Below are 24854 nucleotides of genomic sequence, written 5' to 3'. Positions count from 1 at the left end.
TCATAACGGAACACTATATACTAAATTTCAGCCAAATCGGACAAGAATTGTGGCTTCCAGGTGCTCAAGAAGTCAAATCGAGAGATTGGTTTATATAGGAGCTATATCAGATTATAGACCGATTTGGATCGTACTTGGCACAATTGTTGGAAGTCATATCGGAACACTACATACTAAATTTCATCCAAATCGGTCAAAAATTGCGGCTTCCAGGGGCTCAAGAAGTCTAATTGGGAGATCGGTTTATATGGGAGCTATATCAGATTATAGACCGATTTGGACCGTACTAGTCACAGTCAAAGTCATAACGGAACACCATATGAAAAATTTCAGCCAAATCGGTCCAAAATTGCGGCTTCCAGGGGCTCAAGGAGTCAAATCGGAAGATCGGTTTATATGTGATCTATATCTAAATCTGAACCGATATGGTCCATTTTCAAGCCCCAACGACCCACGTCAAAATTAAGTATCTGTGGAAAATTTCAAGCGGCTAGCTTTGCGCGTACGACCATTATCGTGATTTCGACAGATGGACGACGGTCGGACGTGGGTAGATCGACTCAGAACGTCAAGAAGTATAAACGGGTAATCGGTTCATATGGGAGCTATTAGGTTGCCCAAAAAGTAATTGCGGATTTTTCATATAGTCGGCGTTGACAAATTTTTTCACAGCTTGTGACTTTGTAATTGCATTCTTTCTTCTGTCAGTTATCAGCTGTTACTTTCAGCTTGCTTTAGAAAAAAGTGTAAAAAAGTATATTTGATTAAACTTCATTCTAAGTTTTATTAAAAATGCATTTACTTTCTTTTAAAAAATCCGCAATTACTTTTTGGGCAACCAATATATCTGATTTTCAACCGATTTGGATCATACTCAGCACATCTCTTGATGATCATAGAAAACGTCGTTGCACTGAACATTTGTGTCTGTCTGTTGAAAGCACGCTCAATTTCGAAGGAGTAAAGCTGGGGTGCTTGAAATTTTTGCATGTGTGCCAAATATGGTTTGAATCGGTCGATAACCTGGTATATCTCCCATATAAATCGATCTCCCGATTTGATATCTATAGCATCTGGAGGGCGCAATTCAAATGTGCAAATGATTCAAATCGGTTCATAATCTGGTATAGCTGTCATATAAATCGATCTTGGATCATGACTTCTTGAGCCAACAGAGCGCGCAATTCTCATCCGATTTGGCTAAAATTTTGCATGAGGTGTTTTCTTATGACTTCCAATAACTGTGCAAAGTATGGCGTAAATCGGTATAGAACCTGATATAGCTGCCATATAAACTGATCTGGGATCTTGACTTCTTGAACCTCTAGAGGGCGCAATTTTCATCCGATTTGGCTGAAATTTTGTACAACAGCTTCTCTCATGACCTACAATATACGTGTCTAATATGGTCTGAATCGATCAATAGCTTGATACAGCTGCCATAGAAACCTATCACCCGATTTTGCTTCTTGAGCCCCTACAAGGCGCAATTCTTATCCGAATGAACTGAAATATTACACAATGACTTCTGCAATGTTCAGCATTCATTTATGGTCCGAGTCGGACTATAACTTTATATAGCTCCAATAGCATAACAGTTCTTATTCAATATTCTTTGTTTGCCTAAAAAGAGATACCGCGCATAGAACTCGACAAATGCTATCAATGGTGGGAGGGTATATAAGATTCGGCCCGGCCGAACTTAGCACGCTCTTACTTGTAGTAGTTATTTTGTCTGCTGTTATTTAAAATCATTAAAAAAAAATTATCATGTAGAAAATTCGAGAAATACGTATGCTGTATGCCCCTTAAATTAAGGGATAACATGCAATATAAAAATTTTTGATGGAGTAATGACATTTTTAGACTATTTTCAATTTTTTGCCATCCGACAACCGCAGAAAATGTTTGGCTGATTTGGCAAAAAATTACTGCTGTCCCATTTTCAGCATATTTTGGTGCTTCTACCAACAAATTTCTCTGAGTGTGTCTATGTCCAAGGACCAGTTGGATCTTTCTTCATCAAAACTCTCTGCCTTACATAATTCTCATGGTCATTAAACTCCATGACTCCACTTTGGAGAAAAAAACATCTTAAGTTAAGAAAAAAAGTTAAAAAATTTGGCATTCTTAAATTCAGTTCAATATATCTTTAAAATTAGTACAACCTTTTTTCCAGTGTAACATTTCTGTTTGCAGCGTAACAGTGACCGATTTGTATACCCACCACCATAATAAATAGTCATTCCGTTTCTAACATCTCGATCTTCGACCTCATAAAGTATACTCAATTTGAACTGTTTGAAGATACACTGAAAAAAATTTTACATTTTCCAACTTTTTAAGAAAACATTCTCTTTGGAGAAAAAATAATTTTCTTGATGTTAAGGATTTTTTATTTTAAATGGTAGTTTACCAAATCCTTAACTTTGCGTCTTATTATTGCAGAAAAAATCTAAAAAAGGTCAAAATATCGTTAAAAGCTAGTAAATTGACCTTAGGACAAGACTACATTGAACCATAGTTAAAGACGGAAAGTAGCTTTAAGTTACGATTTGTGGTTTAAAAATATAACTTTTTAAAAAGTAATAATCGGGCAGTTAGCTGTAGTAAAAGGAGAATCAATAAGACATCAAATGAATGGCCCGTTAGTAAATAGGTATTAAATCTAAAGATAGCATCACGTTGTTATTGGAGAAGATGAATCTCAGTGGGAGTTTGTTGCTGCGGGAGTTGTATAGGTTTTCGGACGCTAACAACACAGGTTGTTCCTGTGATCTTTGATCGGACGCTCACAATACTGGTTATTTTGGGGAATGGTGATTGGAGATTCATCTCCTTCCCAGTGGGTCTTCAAACATTTGGGAGCTTTTGGGAGCTACAGAAACTTCTTCAAAATTTTCAGCGCCGAACAACTGACTACTGAAATAATGATCAGCCTATGAGTAAGAAATAAATGAACAGATTTTACACAAACTGCTCCGGGGTTTCAGGCATCAGAATAAACGCAAGAAGAGCTAGAATAAGAATTTTGGTACACATATGCCATCCACGAACTTCATTTGTAGAATTACTTAGAAGTAAACATGGTTCGCCTCGGCCGAACTTAGCACACTTTTAATTATTTACATAAATCTTTTACTTACTTTAATTGGCTATGACAGAATATTTGTTCCACTAGCCGAACGTAGAATAGCGTTCCAAGCGCCTCGATCTTCTGCGCTCATTCTAAAATTTCTGACACCAAGTTTCGAGGTGTCTTCCACAACTTGATCTTTCCATTGGGTTTTTGGTCTTCCCAGTTTGCGTGTACAACCGTGTTTGCCTTCAAAAGACTTCTTTGCTCATACAGCTCGTGGTTCATACGTCGCCTATATTCTCCGTTAACGCCTGGTCCATATATTTTACGAAGAATCTTTCTCTCAAATACTCCAAACACTGCCTCATCTGCTTTCACAAGTACCCATGCTTCAGAACCATATAGCAGCACGGGTACTATCAGTGTCTTGTTTATATAAATCTACTTTCCTTTCTACTTTAGATCAGCAAGCTGAAGATCGCTTATGGCTGCAACAATATTTGAAACCTATGGATGAGATTATGCAGAAATGGAAGTCAACGCATGTCATAAGACTGGCGTTTATTGAACAAAACAATTTATCAAAGATTCTTGAGGAGTGGCCCCTGTATCGACAAACCTTTGGGCATAAATTGGTAGGTTGAAACATAAAAAAAAATCACCCAGGTATTCAAAAAAAATTATTATTTCTTTTTAGATTGAAATGGATTTCTCAATGGAAAGCCCAGAGACAGCCAATAATTTGCATACAAGGTGGGAGCACTTTAGTAATGTTCTCATGTGCCTACTGAAAGATGTTGTGGATCATGAAATCGTAGAAATGCTGAAAGATTTTTATGGAACACAGCATGATCAAGGTAATGAAGGTAACACATAACATGGTTTAAGGCAGGGAGGTAGTCAGGGGGGGTGCCTATCGCCGCCTCCCCCTCCCAAGTTCCCATTTTTCGAATGTTACCGCTTGAACGTACTTATGAGAGTTTTGTAGTTTTAATATGCCCCCCCCCAAATAAATTCCTGCCTACGCCCCTGGTTTAAAGTAACCATTTGCTTTCTATTTCTCTTTCACAGAAGTCAACAATTGTATCATTTTCTATGCCATCCATTACATTATCAAACCAACTGCCCGCATCATCACCCATGACCCGGTGACAAAGGAGCGAAAAAACAATAAAGTCAGCATGCAGGAATCGCGCAACTCATTCATGATTCTCTGCCAAACACAAAAGGATTTGCAATCAGCTATCGCAAAAATGAAGAGTGACAGTGATTCGAATAATGAAGCATTCCCTCCCATAATCGGCTGTGTTGGCGATTCCATTTTCCATATAACAGAGTATTATGTCTTCTACGATGAGGTGTGTTATGAATTCAACGATATCCTGAGTTGCGTCGATGCTGCTTTTAAAGTGTTTCACATTTTAAAGATTGACTATCCCAAACAGTGTAAGAGTGTTTGGTATTTCATACAAGACTATTTTTTCGATATCAAACTGCCGAATTGCGAAAAAACCTCGTCGTTGACAGGACTTTTCCACAATTTGAAAGTAATATCTGTTTAATGCATTCATAAAATGATTTTAGTTTTAATTTTATAGATTTTAAACATATGTATAAACTTTTTTAGTTAAACTTAAGATGTCCAAAATAAAAACAAAATAATATATGGATGTAGTACATTGGAATATTTTATTTGTTATTGTCGATGTCATGTGGAGGTGGCGATCCCCGGCAAGCTCCTGTGTGTAAGCAAGCTCGTTCCGGTCCAAAGAACCGATCGCCGTGGGAATAGGGTGACAACTAACTCGCCTTGTCATATCGAGTATCATAGGAACTCAGAATTTGTGTAAGAGCCGGTGCCAACCGATCTCTCACTTCACTCAATACCGCTGTTTGCCCGCGACTGCAAAAATGCAAATGCAAATTTTGCCCATGAACATTCCACTAAGGAACAGGGGCAAACTTCTCTCATATCAATGAGTGCAGTCCGATTCAAGTTTAAGCTCAATAATAAGGGGCCTCCACTTTATAGCCGAGTCCGAAAGGCATGTCGCAGTGCGACACCTCTTTGGAGAGAAGTTTTACAATGCAATTTACCTCACAAATGTTGCCAGCATTAGGAGGGGAAAGCCATCGCTGAGAATTTTTTCTGATGGTCTCGCCAGGATTCGAACCCAGGCGTTCAGCGTCATGGGCGGACATGCTAACCTGTGCGCTACGGTGCCCGCGACTGCAGTTACAGCTAATTCGTATGGAGCATTCCACTATCCCCAACCTGTGGACGCGCCCGATAGCTCGCAGCTTAGCAATGAACACCACACAGATCGGACCTCAATGTTCCAGCTTGTGTGGTGCTCACAGCTATCCCGTGCCAGGTTGTCGTTGTTGTAGCCCCAGCTTGTGGAGGCGAGCAGTCCTTGGCCAGGAATGATACTGCATGACTGATTTGCGGATATGGCCAGTTACCAGTTTGGTTTAAAGTTGTACTTTTTCTGAGTTGGTACGAAATTCTCCCCAAAATACTTCATTGTTGAAGAAACTGGTCAAAAACAAACATTTTTTTTATACCCTGTACTACTACTGTGGTACAGGCAGTGATGCCACTCAAGACAATTATTTTCTACCAATATTTAAGAAAAACCCTACCAAATGTTCTACAAGCCAAAAATGTACTTTCTTACTTTAATTAGCAATGACAGAACATTTGTTCCACTAGCCGAACGTAGAATAGCGTTCCAAGCGCCTCGATCTTCTGCGCTCATTCTAAAATCTTTGACACCAAGTTTCGAGGTGTCTCCCACCACTTGATCTTGCCATCGGGCTTTTGGTCTTCCCGGTTTGCGTGTACCACCGTGTTTGACTTCAAAAGACTTCTTTGTTGGAGCATGTTCATCCATTCTGACAACATGACCTAGCCAACGCAGCCGTTGTATTGGGTTACTCAAAAAGTAATTGCGGATTTTTCATATAGTCGGCGTTGACAAATTTTTTCACAGCTTGTGACTCTGTAATTGCATTCTTTCTTCTGTCAGTTATCAGTTGTTACTTTTAGCTTGCTTTAGAAAAAAAGTGTAAAAAAAGTATATTTGATTAAAGTTCATTCTAAGTTTTATTAAAAATGCATTTACTTTCTTTTAAAAAATCCGCAATTACTTTTTGGGCAACCCAATATTTTGATGCGTGCAACTATGCTATCGTCGTCATACAGCTCGTGGTTCATACGTTGCCTATATTCTCCATTAACACAAACTGGTTCATATTTTTACGAAGAATCTTTCTCTCAAATACTTCTACTACTTTCTCTCAAATACTTCTTCTACTACTTATAACAACACGGGTAGTTTCAGTGTCTTGTATAGTGTAGTCTTCGTCTGTCGAGAGGTGGCCTTGTTTCTAAACTGCCTACTTAATCCAAAGTAGCATCTGTTTGCCAGTATTATTCTTCGCTTTATCTCAAAACTGCTGTCATTCGTTTCGGTTACGGCGGTGCCGAGGTAGATAAAGTCACTGACTATCTTAAAGTTGTGGTTCCCAACTTTCTCCATTTTCTTTATCTGCTCGGTTGTGCAAGGCCTTTTGGGAGTTGAAACCATCCATTTCGTCTTATCTCTATTTGCTGCCAGATCCATTTTCACTGACTCTCTTTCGATTCTTTCAAAGGCTGCAGTTACTACTTCCGGTGACCGACCTATGATGTCCATGTCGTCGCCATAGGCGAGCAGCATGTCTTCTCTTGGGATTAGTGTGCCATATCTATTCACATCTGCATCTCGTAGAATCTTTTCCAGCAGGATATTAAAGAGATCACACGATAGGCTGTCTACTTATCCGAAATTAAATGGTTCCGAGAGATTCTTTCCTATTCTTACTGAGGAATGCGTATCAGCAAGTGTCATCCTGCAGAGTCTTATTAATTTTGCAGGGATACCAAACTCAGAAATGGCTTGAAATACCTTTGAACGCAAAGGGGTATCGAAAGCGACTTTGTAGTCAACAAAGAGATGGTAGGTGTTGATTTGTCCTTCTCGGTTTTTTTCCAGGATTTGGCGCAGTGTGAATATCTGGTCCAAGGTGGATTTATCAGGTCTAAAGCCGCATTGATAGGGCCCAATAATCTCATTGACTTTAGGTTTTAATCTTTCACACAGTACGCTCAAGAGTATCTTGTATGCGATGTGGAGGAGATTTATTCCTCTGAAGTTGGTACATTCCCTCTTGTTTCCTTTCTTGTGTACGGGACATAGTATGCTGAGGTTCCAATCATCGGGTATGCGTTCTTCTAGCCAGATTGCCCAGATAAGCTGATGCATACGCCTTATCAGCGTGTCGCTTTCGGTTTTGAAGAGGTCAGCAGGATAACCCGTCAGCTCCTGCTGCCTTGTTGTACTTTAGTCGGGTCACTGCTACCTGGACCTCATTCTGACTAGGAGGTAAACATTCTATACCATCATCATTGATTGGTTCTGCGGTATCCTCTTCGCCGCCAACGTCGAACACTTCCATATTCTCAGCATGTTGTCCGTGTCAATTAACAGATTTCCTTCTTTGTCTCTGCAGGAGGAAGTGCCTGCACCAAAGCCATCGGTTTAATGTTTAATTCTTTGATAAAATTTCCTGACTTCATTCTGACTCCTGTGCATCTCAATTCGCTCACACTGACGTCTTTCCACGTCCTTTTTCTTTCTGCGGAAAAGACGTTTCTCCTTTCGCCTTTTCTCCCCATACCTTTCCTCATCTGGCGCGTTACTACTGACTGCAGGGTCGCTCTATATGACGCATTCTTGGCTTCAGTAGCATCTCGACACTCTTGGTCGTACCATGTGTTTGGTGTTGGTTTGGTGTTGTAGTGACACCATTCCCAGTCCATCTCTCTTCCTGTAAGAAGGTAATATCTGCCTTGTACTTCTCTAATAAATCCGCCAGCGCGTATACTGCACCTTCTCTATAAAGAGTGCGGACATTCCAGGTGCAGATCCGCAAATCATAGTCCTTTTTTTCGTTTGCGTGGGTCGTCAACGTTGGGGGGTTCGTTTTTACTATTCCTTTGTTTCTCATAGTTTTCCATGGGCGGGTTACTCGCCCAGCGTCCAACCGCATGGGTTTTGTGGGATTGCGCATGTATCCCTTCTTGTGGCGAGCCGCTTGCTCCAAGATTCGACGCTCGCCTCCAGCCGCCCCTAACCAGGAAACAGACGCTGATGTTGGCCAATGCTTATTTGAAGGCGCCAATAACTCGCCTTGTCATCTCGAGTATCATTGGCACTCAGTATTTCAATAAGAGCCAATGCCAGCTGACTCCTCACTGAAACTCTCCTCTCGAAAATCGCTGACTGCCCGCGGCCGCGTTTGCAGCTACTCCGCATAAAAACGAAGCTTTCCACCATCCGCAACCTGTGGACGCGCCCGGTAGCTTTCAGCTAAGCTACCCGTGGTAATGATAGACACCACAAAAGTCGGAGCTCAAAGTTCCAGCCTGTGTGGTGCTCATTGTATATGTTTTTATACCTGCCACCGGAGACTAGGCCATTTTGAGATACCATTTTAAATACATCAAGTTCTACGCTACAGACGATCTAGTAACGCCGTTATTCATAAAGATATTTGCACTGTGTTGTTGCCAACACAGTGTAAAATTCAGCTCTGACTTTATGACCAAATGTCACCGTCGATGTGTCAATTCCTGCACCCAATAGCTACCATTATTAAAAAAAAATTGAGGAATCTTCACTAAATTTTACAGTACCAAGAATTTTTGGCAATTTTCGATTTTGCAGAAATGTGAGGTGCTCCCCCCCAAAATAAAATCCTTGCTACGTCCCTGCCCCATCATATGGTTGTGGGTATAAAAAATTAAGTTAGTATTTTGGGTGCAGCGATCTTAAATTGTTGCAACAATTGCGACTTTTGACAAGCCTATTTTTCCACAAAACATGATGAGAAAAATTGTTGTAACTGGTTTCAGTCGCCTACTATACGCCAATCCAAATTTCATTACCTCTTTCCTAACTCGAGCTAGAATTTTTCTAAGGCAGCTATATTTTTCGGTATTTTTCTTCGTTAATGCGAACCTGGGCACACGGAGCAGCAGCAAGAGCCGTTGCCGTTGTGTAGCGTTCGAAGCCATTATTACAACTTCCTAAAGATATTTGCAATGTAGTGTTGCCAACGCAGTGTTAAATTCAGCTTTGACTTTATGACCAAATGTCACCGTCGATGTGTCAGTTCCTGCAACCAATAGCTACCACAATTAAAAAAAATTGAGGTATCTTCACCAAATTTTACAAGAATTTTTGGCAATTTTCGATTTTGAAGAAATGTGAGGTGGGCCCCTCTCCCCAAAAATCAAATCGTGGCTACGTCCCTGCTCCATCCTATGGTTGGGGGTATAAAAAAATATGTTAGTATTTTGGATGCAGCGACCTTAATTGTTGGCAAAAATGTCCAACTTTAGTACAGTAGACTAAGGCCTATGTCTATCATATTCATGTACAATTTTCATCTCGGGATATGCGTTTCTGCAGTAAGCACCAGTGTAAGTGAACATGCTTTCTATTAAATCACACCTAATCCAAAGGTATTAGCCAGCACTAAACATAAGAAAAATGCGTATACTCAAGAAAATAAATTTTATTTAAACACAACAAAAACAAATTTTCCCCATGAACATTCCATTAGAAAAAAGGGGCAAACTTCTCTCATATCAATGAGTGCAGTCCGATTCAAGTTTAAGCTCAATGATAAGGGGCCGAAAGGCGTGCCGCAGTGCAACACCTCTTTGGAGAGAGGTTTACATGGCATAGTACCTCACAAATGTTGCCTGCATTAGGAGGGGAAAACCACAGCTGAAAATTTTTTTCTGATGGTCTCGCCAGGATTCGAACCCACGCGTTCAGCGTCATAGGCGGACATGCTGACCTCTGCGCTACGGTGGCCTCCAAATTTGATTTATGCTGTTAAAATTTCGCCCAGAAAAATCCCAATTTTTCCCCATCAAAATCCCCGCACCACAAATGAGAAAATTTTTTCCCCCATCCATTTCCCCTGTTTGGGGAAATTTCCCCTAATCTGACAACACTGGCTGAGAACAACATTTCGATTAGTTACAAATTTCTCCTAATGTGACAACACTGGCTAAGAACAATATTTCGATTAGTTACAAACCGAATGGATAAGTTAGTTTACCTCTTCCTATGTGGTGGGGGCTACAAATTTTACTTAAAACCTCGTAAAATAAAAAACTAAAACATAAAAAGTATTTGGCCACAATAAAAATTGACATATTTATGGCAAACAGTAACACTTTTTTCAACGTAACCCTCAGCAATTAGAGCTTTTACTTCTTAGAAACTCCTGCTTTGTTAAAAAAAAAAATCTCTTAAAGTATAGTAATTTAATTACAACTTATTGAAAATAAAAACACATGGCATTAAACCAAGTCATGTTAGTACAGGGTGGTATTTGCTTTTAAATAAAATGCGCTTGAACAAATGACACAGAAAAACAGTAACAAAGTAAAAACTTCTCTTTCTCTAGTCTCGATTTTACTTGCAATACTCTATAAGAGATTCTCTTACTGAGAGCACAACGGTTGTGAAAGAAAACACCAAGAGCGATTGGTGTGGTGTATGTATAGCAGTACCCAGCAGTTGATGAGTTGAGGCGAACAAGAACGGTGGTGTAAATGTGCGTGCGTGCTTCGTTGAAAATGTTATATTAAAAAAAAAAAACATACAACAAAAATAGAATAAAATAACGAACAACATATTGGTGGTATCAATACATTAAAAAAAGTAAATATATAGTTTGATTAAAGTATGTTTTATATTTTGCCATTCACTTAAATGTGATGTGTTAAGCAGCTTTTGAAAGTGATGTTAGTAAAATTACGCATTTTGTTGTTGTATTTCCTCTACCCATAGTTAATATAAGATCTATAGTTTATTATTTGTGGGTATTTAAATGTAGGCAATACCCACAACACAAAGACATTTTACTTGTTTCAAACTCTTATGAACTAAAGTGTAATACACGCTGCCGACGCGCCATCGTTGAATTGAATGATTTCATATTCAGTTTAAGGCAGAATAATGCCACAAAACGAAATGAAAGAAAACGCTTGCTCTGGGGGATAGCAGAACTAACAGACACAAATTTATGCACACATACACACACACATAGTCACATTATACCAACCGGCACAACAATTAAACTTAAGAGCAAACATTTTTATTATCAACGAGTTGAGTTAATACACAAGAGAGTAAAAGAGAATTTAATTCGCTACAAAGGGCAGGTAGGCAAGGCTGTTAAAGAGTTCTGTTTACGAAAGAAATGGCAACGAGTTGGCAATGGTTAGACTGATGTGCAAGTGAAACAAATCAAACACATGGTGATATTCTTATGTTTGCAGAACAAAAGGGTACAACAATAAAAAGGTTGGTTGGTAATTCAATTCGTTTCAATTGCACAGTGGTTCCAATGGTTAATATGGAAGTTAGATTAAACTGATTTTTTTTTTAAATTTGAATTAATTTATTTTTGCATTAATTTATAAAAAGAAATGTAAGTAAAAAAAGTTAAAGCGTTATCAATTTATGATGAATTGGTGGAAACAGACCCAACAAAAAAGAGGTGTCTTAAAAAATTCTAGCTCGGGTTTGGTAAAAGGTAACATACAGCGGATTTCAGTGGCATAAAGTGATTATATGGAAATAGTACAAATATTTGCTGTCATACAAATAACATAGAGTTTTGTTGCATTCCATACACGCAAAAAAATAATAAGTTTGCCATAAAAGAAACTTTCGCCAAGTAAACTTCTTTTCTGAAAAACGATAAAAGTACATGTTTTTTGTGATAAATTCTTGCAAGATTTTGTGACTAATATAGTTTTTTTTTTATCCTGCCAGCACCTTTCATTCTTAATATACATATACAACATGTTATTCCGGGTTTCAACTAGGTTTTCTTTATTCATAAATTACTTTAACTGCAAACGTTCAAAATGGACTGTGCATATTGAAAAGGATGCCAAGGTCAATTTAATGTTGTGACACAATTTGTACGAATTATAAGCAGATCTCAGTTGGTAATTCAAATTCTTTCAGAGTATATTTCGGTATTATGATACACAATTGTATTAAAAGCCTTCTATTTTCGTACAACCCCATTATGGTCTTATTATGATCTGCTTTATTCGTTATGCTATAAATAAAACAAAATGGTTGTTGTTGTTTTTGCACATTTAAATACCTACTTTGTGAAGCATGTTTCTTTATCACGTAAATGTTACCAAACAATGTATGTGGCTTAGAAATTCTTGTTATGTTCTTTTGTACCTGGCAGCCATTTGTGTGTTGCTCTTATGATTTTTGTCATTGGACATACCAGCATTTTTGTACCGAAACTTTAAAACCTGGCACTTTTCGAGTCTACCATTCGCACACAACCGAGCTGCTCAATATACTGACTGCTCTTTGCTCAGTCAAAACAAAAACGGAAAAAATTTTGTGAGTGTGAATGTGTCTATACCAGTGACGAGCACACAATTGCAATTATTTGCAAGCCTGTGGGTTTGCTTGGGATTATTTTCTTGTGTACTGGTACTTTCATAGTGATGTGGAATAGAGTGAGTATTTGAGTCAGTAGCAACGCGCCAGATGAAGGAGAGGTATCGGGAGAAAAGAACAGAAACGTCTATCCGCAGAAAGAAAAATGAAATGGAAAAAGAGTAAATTAAGATGTACAGGACTCAGAATGAAGTTCGGAAATTCTACCAAAGAGTAAACATCAAACCGATGGCTTTGGTGCAGGCACACTCCCTGCAGAGACAAAGAAGGAAATCTGGTAACTGACACAGATAGCATACTGAGGATATGGAAAGAACATGTTACCCAACTGCTAGTGTCCGACGTTGGCGGCGAAGAGGATACCGCAGACCCAATCAATGATGATGGTATAGAAATTTTGCCCTCTAGTCAGAATTAGGTCCAAGTAGCAGTGACCCGACTAAAGAACAACAAGGCAGCAGGAACCGACCGGTTACCCGCTGAACTATTTAAGATCGGAGGCGACACGCTGATAAGGCGTATGCATCAGCTTATCTGCACAATATGGCTAGAAGAACGCATACCCGATGATTGGAACCTCAGCATACTATGTCCCGTACACAAGAAAGGAGATAAGACGGAATGTGCCTCCCCATCGCATACAAGATACTCTCGAGCGTACTGTGTGAAAGATTAAAACCTAAAGTCAATGCGATAATAGGTCCCTACGACGACATCGACATCATGGGTCGGTCATCGGAAGTAGTAACTGCAGCCTTTGAAAGAATCGAAAGAGAGTTAGTGAAAATGAATCTGGCAGTAAATGGAAACGTAAGACGAAATGGATTGATTCAACTCCCAAAACGCCTCGTACAACCCAGTAGATAAAGAAAATGGAGAAAGTTGGGAACCACAACTTTGAGATAGTCAGCAACATTATCTACCTCGGCACCGCCGTAACCGAAACGAATGACACCAGTTTTGAGAAAAAGCAAAGAATAATACTGGTGAGACTCCGCCAAATAAGTCATTTGAAGGCTAACACGCAATCCGGGACGGCCAAACGCCCGATGGAAAGATCAAGTGGTGGGAGCTAGTGGAACAAATGTTTTGTCATAGCCAATTAAAGTAAGGTAAAGAAGACTGTGGATAAAAGAACTTGAATGAGAAACACAGAGGCGTTAAGATTAATACCCCAACCAGGTTTGAAAGCTATGCTCAGGCTTAAAGAGCTTGCCACGTTGAAGAAGGAAAAGTATGCAGATGCAGCGCCATTCCTGATGCTATAGATGCTGTTAGTAGACTGAGGAATTTCTTACATTTCCTCGCATCCAAAGCGATTCGATAAGATTTCCGGGATTCGGATTGGGAAGGTTTTTCCTGTGTTTGAGGAAAATGAGACCTCGATCTTCCTGACGTCCTATCTATTTCCTATCCGATGTACTCAATATGGGTATGTCGTCAGACTTCTGGACGAGAATACGAGTTTTCAGGCAGCGGTCTGAGCCAATACGAAAGAATAGCGTCTATCGTATCCAAGATTTATATGGACATTAGGTGACCTTCAAGTCGGGGACAAAGAGCTTGGTGTAATGTTTAAAACCCCTTACATTTTTTCTGGCACATGACGCAGCGCTGACTTGATTTTCCGCGCACGCAATATACTCTGAAACTATAAGGTGGAAGAATATCGCAGGAAGGTCTGCAACCGCCAGTCGTGCTACTACTACCTGGTCGAAGGGATGACCAGCGCGGGGACATTGAAGAGGTTAGGTGGAATTTGGATGACGAATTCCCAGAACTCATGGATGACGAATTCCCAGAACTCTCTGGCCTACCGACGCACAGTGTGGCCAAATAGAAAAATCTTGGAAATAATTCTAAAACTTATGAACGTATAGAGATGTGTACTCGAAACTTTACATAGTCAATGTTGAGGTGTTTTGCGATAAATTTGGACAATTTGGGAACACTAATGGGTCCAGAGACTAATCCATGGGGCTTGAAATTTGGTAACCTCGAGTATGTTACATTTAATTCTGCTTGTCAAACAATCATTTATGAAACGTTCGGCTTGATTGTTTTAAAGATTGAGCTCCTAAAAACACGCGGATATGTTTAGTATATCTCTTACGGTTTATGAGTTATAGGATTAACAACGATTTTTTTTTGAAAATTTTTTTTCAAGATATGGTTGGTATTTCTAAAATTGTGAGGCTATTTGGAAACCGATTGAAAATTTGTAGACATCATTAGAAAGATTAAAAAATTGTACGAGCATTAAAAAAATAGATCAAATTGTAGGGCTTTTTTTATAGGTTTTAAAATGGAACTTTATGTAGATGCGATTAATGCTGTGAAAGTCCTAATTTGACCAACTATTATATATGTTAAGGCCGTCCCAAAATTGAAAATTGTTAGACAAAATTTCTTCTGGCGTTCTTCAAATTTCTTCAATCGCATGGCATGGCATTTCAAAGTTCTTAACACTGTCAAGTAGCTCTAGATTTGTACTAACATATTGCAAACGGTTTTTACATCCTAGCTACAAACCTGCGAGAAACCGCAAGTTTACTTAAAGGGCTCATTTTAGCGAGGTTGCCCAAAAAGCAATTGCGGATTTTTTAAAAGAAAGTAAATGCATTTTTAATAAAACTTAGAATGAACTATAATCAAATATACTTTTTTTACACTTTTTTTCTAAAGCAAGCTAAAAGTAACAGCTGATAACTGACGGAAGAAAGAATGCAATTACAGAGTCACAAGCTGTGAAAAAATTTGTCAACGCCGACTATATGAAAAATCCGCAATTACTTTTTGGGCAACCCAATAGGTCATTTTAGCGATCTAGCCATGTCCGTCCGTCTGTCTGTTGAAATCACGCTACGGTCTTTAAAAATAGAGATATTGAGCTGAAACTTTGCACAGATTCTTTTTTTGTCCATAAGCAGGTTAAGTTCGAAGATGGGCTATATTGGACTTTATCTTGATATAGCCCCTATATAGACCGATTTATGGTCTTAGGCCCATAAAAGCCATATTTATTATACGATTTTGCTGAAATTTGGGACAGTGAGTTGTGTTAGGCCCTTCGACATCTCTTTGCAATTTGGCACAGATCGATCTAAATTTGGATATAGCTGCCATATAGACCGATCTCTCGATTTAAATTTTTGGGCCCATAAAAAGCGTATTTATTGTCCGATGTCGCCGAAATTTGGGACACTGAGTAAAGTTAAGCCCCCCGACAAACTTCTGCAATATGGCACGGATCAGTCCAGATTTGGATATAGCTGCCATATAGATCGATTTCTCGATTTAAAGTTTTGGGTCCATAAAAGGCGCCTTTATTGTCAGATTTCGCCGAAATTTGGGACAGTCAGTTGTCTTAGGCTCTTCGACATTTTTCTTTAACTAGGCCCAAGTTGGACCTGGTTACTTGGACCAAAATTTTAAACCATATTCGTTTTCTGGTCTCCAATACCATTCATTTGATACCTATATTGTCCCGATCGGATCACTTTTGATTTTGAATTGTGTTTTTGGCATAAAGGGAGGGTCCTTCCCCCTTCCGAAAAATTATATGGCCTATGTTTCCTTTCAGACAAACGTACACAATCTAAGCAAATTTTAAGAAAATCGATTCAGTCAAGTATCATATAGTCATATTGGGTCAAATGGCGTTTTTGAGAGTTGGCGCGTGACCCCCTATACTTCCATCTGATTTTGTATGCTAGATTCGAAATCTATTCCCGATTGCCTTTCATTTGAGCCCCATATTGAAATGAACGTCCAATATGTCTGTTTGGGGGAGTTTTGCGGTTGGGGCGGCCCGATGGGTACTTAGACTCAAATTTTAATACCATATTCGTATTCTATTCTCCAATACCTTTTATTTGATACCAATATTGTCCCGATCGGATCACTTTTGATTTTGGGTTGTGTTTTTGCCATAAGGGGAGGGGGTCCCCGTCCCCCTTCCGATATCGATACCTTCCAGACCAACCTACACAATATGCGAAAATTTCGAGAAAATCTGTTCTGCCGTTTTTCAGTATATACGGAACAAACAAACCGAGTCCCATATATCCGTGATTGGCCAATGTGCCCATTTTGGGCGTTTTTGTGGGGTGGGTACATGAATTTGTATGCCAGATTCGTTATCTACTGCCGCATATTTTTCATTTGATACTTATATTGTCCTTATCGGTCCACTTTTGATTTTGAGTAGTGTTTTTGGGGTAACGGGGTGGAGTGTCCGCCCCCTTCCGTTATCAATAAATTATAAAGCCTATTCCTACTTCTAGACCATATTCGTAATCTACTCCTGAATACCTTTCATTTGAGTCCCATATTGTCATGATCGTGAAATAAACCTATTTAAAGGGGTTTAGGGGCTGAGTGGCTCCCCTGGTACTTGGACCCAACTTTAATTATGAAATTCGTAATCTACTCTTGAATACCTTACATTTGAATCCCATATTGTCTCGATCGGTCTACTCTTATTTTTGGGTGGTACTTTTGCGGTTAGGGGGAGGGTCCGCCCCCCTCCCGATATCAAAAAATTATATAGCCTATGTTTCCTTCCAAACCAACCTACAAAAAATTTACAAATTTTGCCCATGAACATTCCACTAAGGAACAGTCTATACGGAACAAAGAAACAAACACAAATTGAATTTTATATATAAGATAGTACTCATCCTACAACTCCATCTTCTCTACAACTCCATCTTCCTTTCTTTCCCTACCTTTATTTTCAGAATATGGATTCAAACCATCAACTTCTCCAGCTCTTAAAGGAGCTAAAAGGGGAAAAGTTTTACCAAATTTTTGCAGGTAAGTTTTTAAAAACAATTGAGAAAAAATAGATTTTATCGAATCATATTCATAGACTGCCAAATTAATGTTGAGGCTTTAAAGGTCATGAGTAACCAACATTTGGATCAACTTATACCGAAAAATTTGTTTGGTCCACGTATTATATTTGAATACCATTTAAAGAAATGGCAAGAGAATCAGGTAAGTCTTACATAAATACAGAATTTCAAATTTCCATAAGCAGAAATTTGTTACAGACTATCGCCGAGGAGCCAAAAGATCCCCTGGAAAGTGCCATTGAGACTCCGGTCGAACAGGTTGAACGAAAACCCAGACCAATTCCTAAATTAATTATGCCCAAACCAGCAATTACCATACATGATAACTATGAACCCGAATCAACTTCAAATGATCCAATTGAGAATTGCAATGCGATGCCATCAAAGTCAGAGATAACTATGGAGGATGAAGAATCCATGGATTTATCATGCCCCACAGAATCATCGCCATCACAGTCGGAGGATGAGGATAATAACAATGATGATGCTGGTGATGGTAATGGGGATGACTTAAGTTTACTCGAGCCCTTACATTCAACATCCAGCCAGAAATCCAAAACTGATGTCGACATAACAATCATCGATATCTTAAAGCTTTCGTTTAATGGCAAACAAGTTTTGACATATTATGCGAAAAATTCCGTTTTGACTCCAAAAATGAGAATGCTGTTGGCTGGCTGTTTGGTTGAGTATCTGGTCGAGAATAAAATCGTACCGACTCGTCAAACTATAGAGGCTATGGCGGGGAATATAGTCAAGTGCTTTAAAACAGAAAGCAAGGTAAGTCATGATGGAAAAAACCACATTTTCTTAATAATAACAGAAAAATCGATGTGTTTTCAGGATATTTATTTTGTGCCCCTAAAAGGCCGAAAGCCAGGTGGCATTTTATACAGCAAATACTACAACTATGCCCAAAAATTAAAAAAAGTTGGCTGTTACGATGTCTCGGAATTCGCCAAACTTAACTTTAAATTTTCCCAAGACGAGAATGAAAACTCCGAGGAATCCGATGCCATATTGTTGACGCCATTACTCAAATCGTCATTTGAGCTAAAGTTACCCATAGAAAAAATCCTAAGAAAGAGCTACGTTGGCCGTCAAATAGTGAAGCATTATAACCAGAATGGCAGCCTATCACAGAAACAAACCTATATTATCTCCAGCTGTATTATCAGCTATATGTTTGAAAATAAAATCAATGCAAGACCAGAGGATTTTGAAGTCATAGCCAATAACATAGTCAAATTGTTTCCCACTGAGTCGAAGGTAAATTCTTTAAACAAATTATTTAAAATTTTTTCTTTATACATTACACATGAATTGGAATAATTGCTATGCACAGGCCACTTATTACACAAAAAAGAAAGGACGAAAACCTGGTGGCATTTTATACAGTAAATATCACAATACTATTTTCCAACTCAGAAGAAAAGGAATGGAAGATATCGTGTTGCCACTGTGCAAAAGACAGCGTCTTTCAACGCCCGCAATTAGCGAAACAGGTATGTAAACTGAAGCTAGATACAAACAAGAATTGGTAAAAGACAAGCAAAAGTGTGCTTAGATTCAGCTGGGCCGAATCTTGGGAACCGACCATCATGGATTCTGCTAAAATATGCGATATAGACTGATTTGGACCGTACTTGGCACAGCTGTTGAGAGTCATACCAGAATAAAATGCAAATTTGTCCCTCGAACATTCCACCAAGGAACAGGGGTAAACTTCCCACATATCAATGAGTGCAGTCCGCTTCAAGTTTAAGTTCAATGAAAGGGCCCTCCTTTTTATAGCCGAGTCCGAACGGCGTGCCGCAGCGCGACACCTCTTTGGAGAGAAGTTTTACATGGCATTGTATCTCACAAATGTTGCCAGCATTAGGAGGGGAAAACCACCGCTGAAATTTTTTTCGGATGGTCTTGCCAGGATTCGAACCCATTTGAATTAAACCGTTCTTGGCACAGTTGTTGGAAGTCCCAACAAAACACCATGTGTAAAATTTCAGCCAAATTGGCTGAAAATTGAGGCTTCCAGGGGCTCAAGAAGTCAAATCGGGAGATCGGTTTATATGGGAGCTACATCAGGTTATAGACCAATTTGGACCGTACTTGCCACAATTGTTGGAAGTCATAACAGAACACCATGTGTAAAATTTCAGCCAAATTGGCTGAAAATTGAGGCTTCCAGGGGCTCAAGAAGTCAAATCGGGAGATCGGTTTATATGGGAGCTATATCAGGTTCTTTACCGATTTGGACCATACTTGACACAGTTGTTGGAAGTCCCAACAAAACACCATGTGCAAAATTTCAGCCAAACCGGATGAAAATTGAGGCTTCCAGGGGCTCAAGAAGTCAAATCGGGAGATCGGTTTATATGGGAGCTATATCAGGTTATAGACCGATTTGGACCATACTTGACACAGTTGTTGGAAGTCCCAACAAAACACCATGTACAGAATTTCAGAAAAATCGGTTGAAAATTGGGGCTTTCAGGAGCTCAGGAGGTTAAATCGGGAGATCGGTTTATATGGGAGCTATATCAGGTTATAGACCAATTTGGACCGTACTTGGCACAGTTGTTGGAAGTCCCAACAAAACACCATGTGCAAAATTTCAGCCAAATCGGTTGAAAATTGGGACTTTCAGGGGCTCAAGAAGTCAAATCGGGAGATCGGTTTATATGGGCGTTATATCAGGTTCTTCACCGATTTGGACCGTACTTGCCACAGTTGTTGGAAGTCACGATAAAACACCATGTGCAAAATTTCAGCCAAATCGGTAGAAAATTGAGGCTTCCAGGGGTTCAAGAAGTCAAATCGGGAGATCGGTTAAGATGGGAGCTATATCAAGTTATAGACCGATTTGGACCGTACTTGCCACAATTGTTGTAAGTCATAATAGAACACTATGAACAAAATTTCAGTCAAATCGGCTGAAAATTGCGGCTTCCAGCGGCTCAAAAAGTCAACTCGGGAGATCGGTTTATATGGGAGCTATATCAGGTTATTGACCGATTTAAACCGTTCTTGGTACAGTTTTTGGAAGTCGCTTCCAGGGGGCTCAAGAAGTCAAATCAGGGGATGGGTTTATATGGGAGCTATATCATGTTCTTGACCGATTTGGACCGAATTCGGCACAGTTGTTGGGAGTCATAGCAGAACATTATGTGCAAAATTTCAGCCAAATCGGTTGAAAATTGGGGCTTCCAGGGGCTCAAGAAGTCAACTCGGGAGATCGGTTTATATGGAAGCTATATCCAAATATTAAGTATCTGTACAAAATTTCAAGCGTTTAGCTTTACGCGTTCAACCGCTATCGTGATTTCGACAGACGGACGGGCGGACGGACATGGCTATTTCGACACAGAATGTCGAGACGATCAAGAATATATATACTTTATATGGGGTGGTCCTAGATCAATAATTCGAGGTGTTACAAACGGAATGACTAGGTTAGTATACCCCCGTTCTATGGTGGTGGGTATAATAACTACAAAGTACAATGTTGTCTTGGTTTCCAAAAGACAAATTTCTAAACTTCAACGATATTTTGACTTGCATTAAAACATTTTGGTCTTTAATGATAGGAAATAAAACCAAGGACTTTTATAGTACCATTAAATAAAAAAAAATCCTTTTCCTTAAAAAGGTTGGATAATATGCAATCTTTAAATTAAGTTCAAAAAATCTTTAAAGTTAGTAAAAAACGTTCAGAATTTAGTTAAAAAAAATCTTTAAACTTAGTACAAACAGTTTTTTTCTGTGTAACAGTCATATTTTGCAGTATAACATGGACAATTTTTCTTGTAATGTTCTTTGGTTTCTACTTTAGGTCAGCAAGCAAGTTGAAAAATATGCCATCTTTAAATTAAGTTCAAAAAATCTTTAAAGTTAGTAAAAAAACGAATTTAGTTTTGGTCGTCTTTGAATTTAGTTTAAAAAATCTTTAAACTTAGTACAAACAGTTTTTTTCTGTGTAACAGACATATTTGCAGTATAACATGGATAATTTTTCTTGTAATGTTCTTGGGTTTCTACTTTAGATCAGCAAGCAAATTGGAAAATATGCCATCTTTAAATTAAGTTCAAAAAATCTTTAAAGTTAGTAAAAAAAAACGTTCAGAATTAAGTTTTGGTCGTCTTTGAATGTAGTTCAAAAAAGCTTTAAACTTAGTACAAACAGTTTTTTTCTGTGTAACAGTCATATTCTGCAGTATAACATGGACAGTTTTTTATTGTAATGTTCTTTGGTTTCTACTTTAGATCAGCAAGTACGATGGAAAATATGCCATCTTTAAATTAAGTTCAAAAAATCTTTAATGTTTGTAAAAAAATGTTCAGAATTAAGTTTTGGTCGTCTTTGAATTTAGTTCAAAAAAGCTTTAAACTTAGTACAAACAGTTTTTTTCTGTGTAACAGTCATATTTGGAGTATAATATGGACAATTTTTCTTGTAATGTTCTTTGGTTTCTACTTTAGATCAGCAAGCAAGTTGGAAAATATGCCATCTTTAAATTAAGTTCAAAAAATCTTTAAAGTTAGTAAAAAAATGTTCGCAATTTAGTTTTAGACGTCTTTGAATTTAGTTCAAAAACTCTTTAACTTTGTACAAACAGTTTTTTTTGTGTAACAGTCATATTTGCAGTATAACATGGACAATTTTTCTTGTAATGTTCTTTGGTTTCTACTTTAGATCAGCAAGCAAGTTGGAAAATATGTCATCTTTAAATTAAGTTCAAAAAATCTTTAAAGTTAGTAAAAAACGTTCAGAATTTAGTTTTGGACGTCTTTGAATTTAGTTCAAAAAAATCTTTAAACTTAGTACAAACAGTTTTTTTTCTGTGTAACAGTCATATTCTGCAGTATAACATGGACAGTTTTTTATTGTAATGTCCTTTGGTTTCGAATTTAGATCTGCAAGCAAGTTGAAAAATATGCCATCTTTAAATTAAGTTCGAAAAATCTTTAAAGTTAGTAAAAAAACGTTCAGAATTAAGTTTTGGTCGTCTTTGAATTTAGTTCAAAAAAGCTTTAAACTTAGTACAAACAGTTTTTTTCTGTGTAACAGTCATATACTGCAGTATAACATGGACAGTTTTTTATTGTAATGTTCTTTGGTTTCTAATTTAGATCAGCAAGCTAAAGACCGTTTATGGCTGCAACAATATTTGAAACCTATGGATGAGATTATGCAGAAATGGAAGTCTACTCATGCCATAAGACTGGCGTTTATTGAACAAAACAATCTATCAAAGATTCTGGAGGAGTGGCCTTTGTACCGTCATACTTTCGGGCATAAATTGGTAGGTCAAACAACAACAACAAAATAAAAATACCTAAGACTTCATCGAAATTATTTCTTTTTATTTTAGATTCAAATGGACTTCTCAATGAAAAGCCCCACGACAGCCAATAACTTGTACACCAAGTGGGAGCACTTCAGTAACGTCATCATGTGCCTACTAAAAGATGTTTCCGATCATGAGATTGTAGAGTTGCTGAAAGATTTCTATGAAACACAGCATGATCAAGGTAATGATGAGGGCAACACCTTAGGTGGCTTAAGATATGCTTTCTAATTTTCCACAATTTATTCTCCATCTCCCATATACAGAAGTCAACAATTGTGTCATTTTTTATGCCATCCATTTCATTATCAAACCAACTGCCCGCAACATAACCCATGATCCGGTGACCAATGAGCGCAAAAACGCCAAAGTCACCATGCAGGAATCGCGCAACTCATTCATGATTCTCTGCCAAACCCAAAAGGAATTGCTATCGGTGATCGTTCAAATGAAGAGTGACAGTGATTGCAATAATGAAGCATTCCCTCCCATAATCGGCTGTGTGGGCGATTCCATTTATCAGATAACCCAATATTATGTCTTCTACGATGATGTGTGCTATGAATTTGGCGATATTCTGAGTTGCATCGATGCTGCTTTTAAAATATTTCAGATTTTAAAAATTCCCTTTCCCAAACAGTGTAAGAGTGTTTGGTATTTCATACAAGACTACTTTTTCGATATGAAATTGCCGAATGACGAGAAAACCTCTTCGTTGACAGCACTTTTTAACGATCTTAAAGTATTATCTGTTTAATGTACTATTTGTTTTTGTTAAATTATTGTAGTTTTGAAATAATTTTATGTTTTAGTTTTTAAATATGTATAACATATTTTAATTTAACTTTTTAATTTAATTTGTACACCATACGACTTCTAAAATAAAAAAAGAGAGATTTTTTTTTGTACATTGGTGTATTTTATTTGGGGACTAGCTGACCCGGGCCCGCTTCGCTGCGCCTTCTTTTACTTTATATGGAACAAAAGTTTCCTTGGAATATTTATTTTCGAAGATCTTTTGGTGAAATACCATGCTAACTTGACTAACAGTTTAACAATATAAGTGCCCTTATCTGGTCAGTGAAAAATTGCTGTTTGCAGGATAATTTGGGAAAGGGGTAGACCCCGAGAAAATTGGTTCCGAGAATGGGTATCAATTCTTGCTCTACCCTCCAATACCTTTCAAATATGACCGATTTAGGGGTGTTTTGGGGAGTGGGGTGTTCTCCTAATTCTAAGCCCTCAAAATATATCAGCAACGTGCTCTATTCCCATATATCTATATATAATTTATTTAAACCCCATATTGCCATTGCCCTCAAAATTGGATATTAAATTCGTTTTCTAATCTCATTTAAACTCCTTATTGCAAAAGTCAGCAAATATGTCCGGTTTGGGTATTGGCCCTAAAAACTATGAATATTTAGCTCCACTCTCCTTAGGACCCAAATTGTCTTGGTGAGCAAACACGTCCTAATGGGGGTTGTTATGGTGGTGGAACGTCCGCTAGACAGTTGGCTCCTAATAATGAAAATATATATCGGATTCGTGTTCCACTTTAAAAACCCTCTTATTTGAGCCTCATATTGCAATAGTCAGAAAATACTTACTATTTGGGTGGCGTGGTCCCATAGACACTTTTCCGAATATTGATATCAGTTTCGTGCTTCACTCCCAAAGACCTTTCATTTGATCCCCATATTGCTATGGTCGTCAATTTGTCCCCTTTGGGGGATGTTTTTAGTGAGAATATCAGATTCGTATTCTACATTCAAATACCTTTTATTTAAGCCCCATATTCCCATGGTCAGTAAATAAATCCAGGTTGGGGGGAATTTCGGGGAAGGGGTGGATCCCCAGAAACATGGTCCCACATTTGGATATCAGATTCGTATTCTACTCGCAAATACCTTTCATTTGAGTCCCATATTGCCATGGTCGGTAAATATGTCAGATTTAGGGGTGTTTTGGGGCTTGGGGTGGTCCCCCTAGTACGTTG

The 24854-nt window shown here is 38.3% G+C and overlaps 3 protein-coding genes across 9 annotated transcripts in view; 2 read left to right on the top strand and 1 right to left on the bottom strand.

Moving 5' to 3' along the window:
- The window catches only part of LOC106085716 (uncharacterized), a 55116-nt gene extending 50373 nt beyond the window's left edge, over nucleotides 1-4743 (top strand). For all 5 annotated transcript variants that reach the window (XM_013250096.2, XM_059366265.1, XM_013250095.2 and 2 more), the window contains exons 7-9: nucleotides 3542-3714; nucleotides 3777-3936; nucleotides 4151-4743. In XM_013250096.2, the coding sequence (XP_013105550.2) occupies nucleotides 3542-3714; nucleotides 3777-3936; nucleotides 4151-4641 (824 nt within the window). In that variant the 3' untranslated portion in view covers nucleotides 4642-4743. The remainder of the gene's footprint in view (nucleotides 1-3541; nucleotides 3715-3776; nucleotides 3937-4150) is intronic.
- LOC106085715 (serine/threonine-protein kinase tousled-like 1) overlaps nucleotides 1-24854 on the bottom strand; it is a 593262-nt gene that overhangs the window by 407400 nt on the left and 161008 nt on the right. The window lies entirely within an intron of this gene.
- LOC106085717 (uncharacterized) lies at nucleotides 10744-23665 on the top strand. 3 transcript variants are annotated; one of them, XM_013250101.2, is made up of 9 exons: nucleotides 10744-10869; nucleotides 17391-17466; nucleotides 17522-17649; nucleotides 17706-18287; nucleotides 18351-18776; nucleotides 18853-19012; nucleotides 22638-22810; nucleotides 22880-23039; nucleotides 23122-23664. In XM_013250101.2, exons 2-9 carry the CDS (start codon nucleotides 17394-17396, stop codon nucleotides 23610-23612), a joined length of 2193 nt encoding a protein of 730 aa, XP_013105555.2. In that variant the 5' UTR covers nucleotides 10744-10869; nucleotides 17391-17393; the 3' UTR covers nucleotides 23613-23664. The 3 variants fall into 3 exon arrangements, with proteins under 3 accessions (XP_013105555.2, XP_059222247.1, XP_059222246.1); XM_059366264.1 differs by lacking the exon at nucleotides 10744-10869 and adding an exon at nucleotides 12637-12707 and having other exon boundaries at nucleotides 23122-23665; XM_059366263.1 differs by lacking the exon at nucleotides 10744-10869 and adding an exon at nucleotides 12882-13634 and having other exon boundaries at nucleotides 23122-23665.

Source organism: Stomoxys calcitrans, chromosome 4, assembly GCF_963082655.1.
Source record: "Stomoxys calcitrans chromosome 4, idStoCalc2.1, whole genome shotgun sequence".
NCBI classification, from domain to species: domain Eukaryota; kingdom Metazoa; phylum Arthropoda; class Insecta; order Diptera; family Muscidae; genus Stomoxys; species Stomoxys calcitrans.
The sequence above is the reverse complement of the archived record's forward strand: the minus strand, read 5'-3'. Positions and strand labels throughout refer to the sequence as shown.